Genomic DNA, 12,570 nt, shown 5'->3' on the forward strand with positions numbered 1-12,570 from the left:
AATCGAAATACATATATTATGTCCTAAATGTTTAAAAAAAAATGTCGTACAAAAGGATCATCGGTACCTCTTTTATGACGTTGCAAATTATTCTATCGGAACTCTCGGAAACCACCCAAGTTTTCGAGAGTTCTAAATTCTAATATTTCATAATAAGTAGGTACAACATTGTAGGAGTAAAATGGATCTAAAACTCTTGTATAGTTAAATTTGAAATACTAAATTACCTAATTATTATTTTATCAAGCTTTCACAACAGGCGCAAATGTTTAGCGAAACGTTACACTGATTTTCGTTTCAGGAAACTGTGAAAACCCGTAATAACGGCACATCTTGACAACGTTAGAATTCAAGTAAGAATGGTCGCAAAGTTAAAAATGGACTTTTAGAGAGGGTTGGGACTTGTAAATGCTGCTGCGTGTAAAATTATGAAAGGATACAGTTAAGCATGTCTAGTAAACACGTAGGATGGTCGGGTGGGGGCGGCGGCGGCGCGGACGTGGCGCGCGGCGTCACGGCGCGCAACGTGTACGCGCGCACGTACTCCTTGCGCAAGTCGTGGAAGCGCGCGTAGTATGTGGGCAGGCTCAGGTCTTTGCTGCACGCTTCTGGGTGGAGGCATTGTCTGGAAGAAGACGAAAATAAGTTAAAAGTTAAAACTTAACAATTAGAAAGTATCTAATTTAAAGAGTTTAAAAAAACGCCGACTGTGATTTGCCCTGTATCTTTTTCAGCCCGCACTTTTTATGTACCCAATGACATTCGCTCTATCAAGACGAATTTATAAAATGACGTATTATCTAAATACTTATATAAAAGGAAAAGGTGACTGACTGACTGGACGGATCGGGCAGAAATTTGGCGTGCAGAGAGCTATTATGACGTAGGCATCTGCTAAGAAAGGATTTTTGAATATTCAACCCCTAAGGGAGTGAAATAGGGGTTTGAAATTTGTGTAGTCCATGCGGACGAAGTCGCGAGCATAAGCTAGTTTATCAATAAAATAGCCCGGAAAATAATGGAAGCAGGCTAAACGTTAGATTAAAAATATGAAAAAGGTAAATAATGAAATATTAATAGTCGAAATAAATTGTAAAGTAGAGGCACAGGTAGAGGGCACAGACTTATAGAAAAACCGACCAAGTGCGAGTTGGACTCGCACACAAAAGGCTCCGTACAAGAAATAACACTTTTTGATCCCTCCTCACCTAACCCATTTTTTTAAAAAAATTATTTGTGATCAAATTGGAGACCATTAATCGTGGATATTTTGTTAGTTATATTTTGTTTAGTAGGTATATCTATATTTTTCTTTAAATTTAAATTCCTTTACATATTTAACTATTTTATTTTTACCTACTGTTAATCTGTCAAGTTACTCTGTACGTTATTAAGTCTGTCTGTTATTAAGTTAATCTATACTTTAATCTGTTAGTCTGTAAGTTAGTGCATGTTAGTTTATAAGCAAAGTTTCACCTGTAATTGACGACCATACTGTTTATTGTATGTATTTAAATGTGCGGTCTTTTATGTATGGAAGTTGTCGGTGATAAATAAATTAAAAAAAAAAAAAAAACCCATCGCGCACGCGTCTGTCCATCCGAATTCCGATCCACCTATTTCCTAGTACGTGTGGTATTATAGTAAGCATATTTGTTCGTGAACACATTTTTTTTTAATGATGTAACCACAAATTCACAGTTTTCGTATTTTTTTCCCTTGCCTTAATAAGACATTGCTAGCTGCCACATGATTCTAGGTCGGTAGTACCCTACCTATAGGTTTTGATTCCCTTTTCTTGACTGACACTACAGACAAGACAACAAAGTGATCATATAAGGGTTGCCTTTTTCCTTTTGAGGTACGGAACCCTAAAAATAATACTTGACTATTGATGTCTTGACTTGATGTGGTCATTTCAATACTTATTTTAAGATCACATAGGTACCTATGTTGGGTTCCTATGCTGTGCTAGCCTAGTGGTTAGGACGTCCGCCTTCCAATCGGAGGTCGGGGGTTCGATCCTGGGCACGTACCTCTAACATTTCGAGTTATGTGCGTTTTTAAGTAATTAAAATATCGCTTGCTTTAACGGTGAAGGAAAACATCGTGAGGAAACCTGCATGCCTGAGAGTTCTCCATGATGTTCTCAAAGTTGTGTGAAGTCTGCCAATTCGCACTTGGCCAGGGTAGTAGACTATGGCCAAAACCCTTCTCACTCCGAGACGAGACCCGTGCTCTGTAGTGAGCCGGCGATGGGTTGATCATAATGATGATGGTTGGGTTTTAAGCTTAACAAATCACGACTATCTCTTAATTTCCATAAAAATTGTCCCCACGCGACAGGGTGATAGTTCAAGATGTTTTAAAAACACCCAAATTATAATAATTAATTCACTGTCAGTATTTCAGACTGGTTTTGGTACCTATCTATCAACCAAAAACTGGTTCTTTGCTGTACAGTTCAGTGAACTTGGTGAATTTTAAGGATTCAAGTAAGATAAGAACTTTCTGGAAATGTTCTTTGTACTAAGTACCTATACTAGGTACCTGTAGAGTGCTATATCTGTCAAAAGTAAGGGTTTAAGAGTCTAGAACCAAGCATAAAAAGTGAGAAGAATAACCTAGATTTATTCACAGCAGCGTTCCGGGAAAGAGATGTCAATAAAACAATGTTAACCACCCCAGAATCAAAAACCGGCCAAGTGCGAGTCTTACTCATAACTGAGGGTACCGTACTCGGGTATTTTTTACGACATTTTGCACGATAAATGAAAAACTATCTATAATATAAAAATGAATCACTAAATGTGTTGCTGATCGCAAATCTCGAGAACAGCTGAACCGATTTCATTTCGCTAATTCTTTTTTTATAATATTCCTTGAAGTTGGTACGAGGATGGTTGTTACGGAGAGAAAAATTTTAAAAATTTGAATCGCCTGTTAGGCGGAACGAAGTTCGCCAGGGCAGCCAGTTATGTATAAAAATCTATTTTGGAATTTTCAGGTGAAGCCCTTTCATATAATACCCCACCTGGTATAGTTGTCTTAGTTTGAGAATATTATACTAATTATAGAAAAATATTACAAACTAGCAACTTTAACTAATACTTAACTTTTTTTTAAACGCATAATACTCTAGTTCTTGAATTTACTTTTTTTTTAATTAAAAAAAATCGCACTCGCTTCGTTCGCGCTTTTGTATTGTACGAGTGGATGCCTGCGACTTCATCCGCATAGATGTAGGTTTTTAAAAATATCGTGGGAACTCTTTGGGATAAAAAGCTAATGTCGTCGTCGTCTCCCCCACCCAACCCTCCAATCAATTCCTGGCTATGGCATGGGTGCTCAAAAAAGGGTGGCTGGTAGGTACATGACCTGGGGCCTTGGGCGGCCAAGACTGCAAATTCGCCACTGATCCCGAAGAAGGACATAGGCTACTTATTATCCCGGAAAAATGAAGAAAGAGTGCCCACAGGATTTTAAAAAACCTCAATTAACGCAGACGACGTCATTTAGTAAAATTTAACTTAACCAAAGTAAGACTAATCAGTACCGTTATTCTAAATGCGAAAGTGTTTTGGTTTGTTGGTTTGCCTTCTATCACGTCGCAACGATGCAACGGGTTGACGTGATTTTTTGCATGGGTATAGATAAAGACCTGGAAAGTGACACAGGTTACTTTTTATCCCGAAAAATCAAAGAGTTCCCACGGGATTTTAAAAAAACCTAATTTCACGCGGACGAAGTCGCGGGCATCAGCTAGTACGTCTATAAGCTAAACGATACACGTAATTATTCTATGTAATATAATATTCATATTACAAAAGCGAGAAATAGGCCCAAATAAAGCCACTTGAGAGGAAACTTTTGCAATATTGAGGTTGATCATAACCTAACTGTTATTGCGCAGAATACGTTTTTCGAATACATCATGGACCGCAAAGAAATATTACCTAACTCGTAATGTCTTAAAATGGTGGCAATTTGAGGTTGGTTCACGCGTTCAAACTGTAATCATAGGTACCTACTAGGTAGGTAATAATATTATTATTTTTGTTATATTTTTGACAACTATAACTTATTCTTTGATCTTCAATATTTTGTATTTTTAACATTTTGTCCTTGTTCACCGTTGTAAAATTATAAAAGAACTAGCTTATGCTCACGACTACACAAATTTTAAACCCCTATTTCACCCCTTTAGGGGTTGAATTTCCAAAAATCCTTTCTTAGCGAATGCCTACGTCATAATAGCTATCTGCATGCCAAATTTCAGCCCGATCCGTTCAGTACTTTGAGCTGTGTGTTGATAGATCAGTCAGTCAGTCATCTTTTCCTTTTATATATTTAGATTTATGAAAATAGAAACTAAGAACAAGAGACTAGGACTAGAAAAAGAGTGGCAGGTTTTTCTCAACAGAAACTGCTTTGTTACCAACTTAGGAACTGTCAAACCAATAAGTGGTTGAGTTGTCTTTTTTTAAATAATAACAAAAAATAATACTTTTTTGCGCGAGAAACAACGCAAATTGAACAGAAATAAGATCTATATTAATGGTCTGAATGAACAAAAAATATCTCGATGATTATCATCGAAAGTTAAAAATAGACATACTTACTCGTAGCAGTCATAACCATTGACGTCACAACAAAACAAAAACTACATAATTGTATAAACATTAGAATACAAATACCTAACGATCTGTTCACCGTCAAAACACCATACAATCTGCGCCCCATTATCTATCTATTATTGGTTGAGGAAGGCCAATGTTTTCGACGCACAAAAGGATTTATGCTGTTCAGTCAGAGTCAATGATATGGATCTGCCCTAGCATCCGGTATCGGTGATTAGTATGAAAATGCACCGTATCGGCGTAATCAGTCAAGAGCACGTGATGTTCCACTTCCACGCGACTCACAAAGTATTCTAAATATATTTTAAAAAACTGACTTCCAAAACCACTACAAAGTAAAAAAAATATTTTTGTTGCTACATGTGTATGTATGTATGAACTCGGGCGAGCTTCACGCTTTGATTTCTAGTTTCTTTTATTTTGCTCGTCCGACTTCTACATACACGTCGTGTAGAAACAATTTTTTTTACTTTGTAGTGGTTTTGGAAGTCTGCTTTTTTTCTTGTTGCGGAGTTGGGACTTGGAATCCAAGCACGAAGTCGTTGCTAATTGTTACCTACGATATTAATTCACTATGAACGCTTCCTGAATCTTGATAACTTAGGCGGGCAGTAAACCCTTGCAACATCAGGATTAAGGAGTTGGCTCCAGAAATTTGGGACCACAATGGACTGTTGATTTAAAAAAATTGCAAATCGAGCCAGAAACCTCGAAATAATCGATGTAGGTACCTACGTATAAAAAACGGACCGAATTGAGAACCACCTCCTTTTTGGAAGTCTGTTGAAAAAGTGACTGAGCGACTAACTGATCTATCAATGCAAAGCTCAAACTGCTGGATGGATCGAGCTGAAAGGCATGCAGATAGCTATTATGACGTAGACATCCGCTAAGAAATATTTTTTTGGAAAATCAACCCCAAAGGAGGTAAAAAATTACCTACTTACGTTATGTCTACTGATAGCTTGTTCACGCAACAGAAGACCAGTTAAAGGTTTAGGTAGAAGTTGGAAGATATAAATTGTTACCTGAGCGGTGGCTGTCCGTCCGTGACGAGCCTGAAGAGGGGGGAGTGGGGGTCCACCTGCAGGGACCGCACGAACTCGTCGAACTGCAACGAATACACACCAGTTATTTTTGTGATTACTTACAACACTAGGGTCCTAAAGTCCTAAACCTAGTCAAGTAAAAGTTTAGGTTTTGACGACCTCCCTGGCGCAGTGGTAAGCGCTGTTGTCTTATTAGAGGGAGGGCCCGGGTTCGGTTCCCGGCAGGGATTTGGAATTTTATAATTTCTGAATTTCTGCCCTGGTCTGATGGGAGGCTTCGGCCGTGGCTAGCTACCACCCTACGGTGGTTCCGGTACGATGGCGTGTAGAAACCAAAGGGGTGTGGGTTTAATAAAAACTGCCATACCCCTTCCAGGTTAGCCCGCTTTCATCACTTACCACCAGGTCAAATTGCAGTCAAGGGCTAACTTGTATCTAAATAAAAAAATAAAAAAATCGCAACTCGTCGTAATGATGGATTGATATTTCACTATTCAGTGGTCGCGACTCAAATAATTTAAGAGTGTTTTCGTAGCGCGCTCCAAACAAATTTAGTTTCAAATGGAAACCAAACTGTTTGTATGGAAAGCGCTGGGGCTCGGAGCGCGCTACTCAAACTTTTTTTTTGGTCAATAGTTTTCTCAAATTAACATTATTTTATGTAGACGCAACCGCGCATTAGTTAGTTAACCCTAACTAGCCTCGAGGTAAGAACAGGACGAGTTGCGAATATAAATAGTGAATTTGACTAGTTGCGAATGGGATGAGATGCGAACGGGACGAGCTGCGAATGGGACAAAATGCAAATGGGACTAGCTGCGAATTGGACGAGTTGCGAATGGGACGACTTGCTAAGGTACCCTCTTCAAATTGAGCGCCTCGTTTCTAAATTTTTCATACGTCTTTCTCATTATGTGAGAGCAGCTTAGCAGTGGGCGTTCGATTGTGTTGATGATGATGCATTTTGTAATAAGTTCAGTACTTAGATCAAGCAGGTACCTACCTACTTGAATATAGGTAATCGAAGGTTCCTTAGGTCGACCAAAATAAAATAAAAACAAATCATTCAACACACACGTATGAAAGTAAACATATTTTTAGGGTCCGTACCTCAAAAGGAAAAACGGAACCCTTATAGGATCAATTTATTGTCTGTCTGTCGGTCTGTCAAGAAACCTACAGGGTACTTCCCGTTGACCTAGAATATGAAAGGTAGGTAGGTGGGTCTTATAGCTGGTATTAGGGGAAAAATCTGAAAACCGTGAATTTGTGGTTATATCACACAAAAAAAAATTTAATTGTGGTCATAAACTAATAATTAGTATTTTCAATTTTCGTAGTAAGATAACTATATCAAGTGGGGTATCCTATGAAATGGCTTCACCTGTGCATTCTAAAACTAAATCTAAATTTATTTATTTTTATGCATCATAGTGTTTGAATCATCGTGCAAAATGTCGAAAAGATAAGACTGCAGTACGGAACCCTCATTGCGCGAGCCTGACTCGCACTTGGCCGGTTTTTTTGTAAACTAAGTACATCTTTTTCACAAATGAGCTACGGGTGCCCATGTAACGAATTAATCTTTGTAATAATTATTTATTTATAGTCACAAAAATGTCATACCAAAAACATACAATTTATTACACGTTTAAGATTTATTACCTTAATCATAAATTACCTACATCTTAAATTACTCGCTTTCGAATTTATATCTAGTTGTAAATCATAATCATTGGCATTTTGTGACGAAAACACATCATATTTTAGTTATATATGTTTTTATTTAAATGAAACCTTACAAAAAAAAACCGATTTCAACAAGTATGATTTATTCGAGTCGGTTCTTAAGTTTGTTGTATATAAATATTTATTTACAAAGAGTAACTAAAATCTGTATTTTTTTGCACCTACTACTATGCAGTTAGCTACGTATTAAACTTCAGTCGAATAATATAATGAATTTTTTTTACTAAGTATACTCAAAAATGTCTACCAACAAATGACTACCGGTATCTATTAAGATTTTTTTCTACTTATCGCATTGGTCTAAAGATTAGCGTTCAAATTAGTATCAAAATGGCCTTCAGACATATCTATTTTCTCAATATACCTACCTAGTATTTATATAATTTAGGCACCTTGAAACCTCAGCTTAGGACGAATCCGGATAATCACAGCTACTTAAATCTTAATGCAATCATTTTTTGTAATCACACGGATATTATGGATTTCAATGCCAAGAAATATACGAAAAAGTTGATAATATTATAACTAAGCCCATATTATTAAGCTCCAAGTACAACCAGCGGGGTGGGGCTGTTATTCATAACATTATTTTTATTTTATTTGAAAACCAACGCTTTTTGTACTACTTAGGTAATTGAAGCTTAGAATTAGATAACTTCTATTTTAAAACTGGTTTTCACAAAATTAGACATATAAACGAAAGTGTGTCTTTATAATTTCTATGATAGTGTTTTTTTACCTACACTTCAAGTCTGTGTCAAGTTGTGTCTGTCTGTCCGCTAGCTTTTCATCTGTTTAACCATTTTACTACTTTTTGTCCCGGAACATCAAACATTTCCCATGGGATTTAAAAAACGTCTAAATCCTCATCGCCGAAGTCGCGAGCAACATCTATTTGGTACAGAGACAGTTTGCAACGGCATTGATGGACCAATTTATCTCAGAATTCAAAGAGTTCCCATTTTTGTATTTGAGGAATTTTGAAAAACCTAAATCTGAGGAAAATATATGGAAATCTGCATGCCTGAGAGTTCTACATAACAAAGGCGTGTGAAGTGTGCCAATCTACACTTGGCCAGCATGGTAGACTAATGGCCAAACCATTTTCATACTGAGAAGAGACCCGTGCTCTGTAGTGAGCCGGCGATGGGTTGATCATGATCAATATTGGCGATATACAATATATTGTCATATAATATGACCGAATGTCTCGATATCAAAGAGAGCGACATCTCTACCGGGCATCGAACCTGCAACGGTTACGCAAGTGTCCGGCGCATAACTGGTTCCAACTTCCCCGGGATGCGAGCGATTGACTGACAACTTGCACCTGTGTGAGACCACTGGAATTATGTGGATATATAAGGCCTTCCGATGAGGCAGCTCAGTTCGGTGCTTTCTCCATACAAACGTAGGAGGGAAAATACAACAACATTCGATATTGTACGAACAAAACTAAGAATTATATCGATTTATCTCGTCATTATCTAGGTTTATTGATATATAAAATATTGAAAAAAATATTGATTTAAAAGTTACGAGGCTCAAAAGATTCCTATTTTAACACTAAATTAATGACAACTTTGGGCGTAAATAAATAAGATTAGGGATATGAAAATTCTAAAACAATTTATCATTAGACGTTGTTTATTTATTCATTACTTGAAATAACTTTACTTTGCAAACATAAATTCAGCAGTTTTTTCTCAAAAATACTTTTCCTAAACCCTTTTCACGCGCTTGATTTCAGTGAAAATTATCGTGCCTCTCAACTTTCTCATACAATGTCAAGTGAAAAGCAAACATGTTACCCACGTGCGCTGCCAATTTCGGCTGTACTTTCGAGTTCCAAGATTTAATAAGCCTCAACAAGTCAATCGGTTAAAGGAGCGGACTGAAATCTGAAAGAATCAAACCCCATCCGATGCACTATTGTCGTACTTACTCCTAACACAAGTTTTACGCTTAGTTGGAGAGGAAAGGGGAATATTAGTCATGATTAACATAGCTAATATTCATTTTTATAAAAATCCATACTTCCATACTTAATATTATAATTGCGAAAGTGTGTCTGTCTGCTAGCCTTTCACGGCCCATCCGTTCAATCGATTTTGACGAAATTTGGTATAGATATAGCTTGCATCCCGAGGAAGGACATAGGCTACTTTTTATTCCCAAAAATCAAAGAGTTCCCACGGGATTTTTAAAAACCTAAATCCACGCGGACAAAGTCGCGGGCATCCTCTAGTCCCAAATAAAAATTAGACTCTTGGCCGGTTTTTTTATCTATATAGATCTTAATTTAAACGATTGGTAGGTATTTCAAACCCGTCCGCTGTGCCAGATCCTTCTTTCCACGCACATACAAACTGTGGAACCAACTCCCATCGGCGGTGTTCCCACTAGATTACAACATGGGGTTATTCAAGGGGCAGAGCAACAAATTCCCCGGCAACGCATCGGCGGTTCCTCTGGTGCTGCAAATGTTCATGGGCGGCGGTAATCACTTGACATCAGGTGACCCGCCTGCTCGTTTGCTCGCTATCTCGTTACCATCTTACCATACCTTATTTCGTTACCATCCGTTAAAACAGTCAAATCTGTATGAGTAGGTAGAGGTAGTCAATTCTGTATGGGAAGTCCCGCTTTCGATTTCCGGCAGGGGTTTGGAATTTCATAATTACCAAATTTCTAGTCTGGTCTGATGGGAGGCTTCGGCCGTGGCTAGTTACCACCTTACCCGCGAAGCCGTGCCGCCAAGCGATTTAGCGTTCCGGTACGACGGCGCCGCCAGAGCAAGTTTTTATATTACCTACTGGTCTGGTCAGGCTTTAGCTAGGTACCTACTATTCCTACCTCTATGGCTTGTAGCTCCAACGTTTCTTTTAAACCGACTTCAAAAAAAGGAGGAGGTTCTCAATTCGTCAGAATCTTTTTTTTAAATGTTTTATGTATGTTATTAATTATACAATTAGGTACAGTATAGTTATTCTTAAATGCATGTTGTTCTGAGTAGTTAACTAGGTATCCGCGTTTTCCGGTACCCTGGTCTCTAGGTACCTACACTTCAAATTAATTATTAGTAATTACAGCATATTATAAATTAAAATTATTGTGGAAGCTAATTATTATATTAAGCCAAGGTGGAACGAAGCGAGGTTTGTTCGGAAGAATACATTAATAATTCTTATATTTTTATGCAAATTTCGCCAATGTTTACATAGCTGGCTAAGATAAGCGTAATAATCTAAATATATAAAAGGAAAAGGTGACTGACTGACTGACTGACTGATCTATCAACGCACAGCTCAAACTACTGGACGGATCGGGCTGAAATTTGGCATGCAGATAGCTATAATGACGTAGGCATAATCCGCTAAGAAAGGATTTTTAAAAATTCAACCCCTAAGGGGGTGAAATAGGGGTTTGAAATTTTGTAGTCCACGCGGACGAAGTCGCGAACATAAGCTAGTTTTGAAAATATGAGCCTTATCATTCTTGTCGTCAATTGATAAACGTCCACTGCTGGGCATGGATGATGGGTCTCTTGTAGGAACTTCCACAAGCCACGGTCTGGCGTCGTCACGTTGTATTAATATCACAAGTCACAACAGAAGGGCTGGCTCATTTTTTGCGCAACGGATTGGCCTGGCTGTCCAGCGCGGAAATGCAGCCAGTATTCTTGGCACCATTCCACGCGGGCATGATTTGTATAGTAATTAAATAAGGCTAGCTTTAAGTTTTATTATAATATATTTATTTATTTCATCGATTTAAAAAAAAGTCACAACACAATTCGGATTTTTGCCTCCCTTGGTAAATCTCGAGTTTCACTGCAAAATCTTAGGATTTACCATACTTTCGATTTTTGCAGGGACATCATCATCATTATAAAATAAAAATAAAATAAAATAAAAATCTTTTTTATTCGAATAAACTTTTACAAGTACTTACGAATAGTCGGATGCATCTACCACTGGTTCGGCCATTATCATCATCATCATCATCAATCCATCGCCGGCTTACTACTGAGCAAAGGTCTTCTCTCAGAGAGAAGGGTTTGGCGATAGTCCAGGCGTGTTTTCTTACGTTGTTTCCTTCACCGTTAAAGCAAGTGATATTTTTGCTTGTAACGCACATAAAGTCTAAAAGTTAGAGGGTGCGTGCCCGGGATAGGACTTCCGACCCCCGAATAGGAGACAGACGTCTTAACCACTAGACTATCACCGCTCCAACCACAAGGCAATAGCATCTACGGTAAAAAAGCTTTCTCATTTTTAAAGTTTCACCAGCAATTGGGAGTTCATTCTGATTATATCTGGTACAACGTTTTTATAACAAGCATGTATGTGTAATGCAAAAGTGATCTCGGTTGTTATCGAGAGCAAGATCGCAGGAACCTTCGCCGAATCTGACATAATTAGTGCTTGTTTAAGAAATATCAGAGGCTTTCGCGGGCAACGGTCGCGTGTAAGTTGTGGGCATACTGAGACTTACTAACTTTAAACTTCACAAATTACGAATTCTCTAGTAATTCGAATATTTACGTACCCCTTTTTTATACACAGGAAATGCCTGACGCATAACCCTCCGTCAGGGGAAGCGGAGGGGTTATGTGGGGCTTGCACCCACTAAAACCACTAAAACCCTCGACAGACTAGCGGTTGCGCGAGTATCACTTTAGTAGTATTACTACCGCGCTCCCGCCAGATTTGACCCGCCACGAACTGGCAGGCGGGTTCCATCGCTAGTTGTACTACCAACCCATCTCGGAAGCGCTCCAGGAACATGGAGCGCTATCTTCTGACCTGCTTATATTTCGGTTGACGAACGATATTTACGTACCCCTGACTGCGATCTTACCTGTTAGTTAGTGATGATGCAGTCTAAGATGGAAGCGGAATAACTAATTGGAATGAGTATGGCAATAGCCTTAACCTTTATCGGTTTCTACACGGCATCGTGCCGGAACGCTACATCGCTTGGCAGCGCAGCTTTACCGGTAGGGTGTCATCATAAGGGCAGAAATCTCCCATAATAAAGAAATTATAAATTCCCCAATTGCTCCTTCGGGAATCAATCCCCGTGATCTCCCACTTAGGTATAAGACAACAGCTACACACAGGGACAGA

General features: G+C 38.4%; 1 protein-coding gene across 3 annotated transcripts in view; it reads right to left on the minus strand.

Annotated features, from left to right (window-relative positions):
• fus (epithelial splicing regulatory protein fusilli) overlaps positions 1-12,570 on the minus strand; it is a 103,794-nt gene that overhangs the window by 48,747 nt on the left and 42,477 nt on the right. For all 3 annotated transcript variants that reach the window (XM_034970055.2, XM_069499742.1, XM_069499741.1), the window contains exons 3-4: positions 5,669-5,751; positions 441-625 (exon numbers count right to left, since the gene is read on the minus strand). In XM_034970055.2, coding sequence (XP_034825946.1) covers positions 441-625; positions 5,669-5,751 — 268 coding nt within the window. The remainder of the gene's footprint in view (positions 1-440; positions 626-5,668; positions 5,752-12,570) is intronic.

This window comes from Maniola hyperantus, chromosome 7 (genome assembly GCF_902806685.2).
Source record: "Maniola hyperantus chromosome 7, iAphHyp1.2, whole genome shotgun sequence".
NCBI classification, from domain to species: domain Eukaryota; kingdom Metazoa; phylum Arthropoda; class Insecta; order Lepidoptera; family Nymphalidae; genus Maniola; species Maniola hyperantus.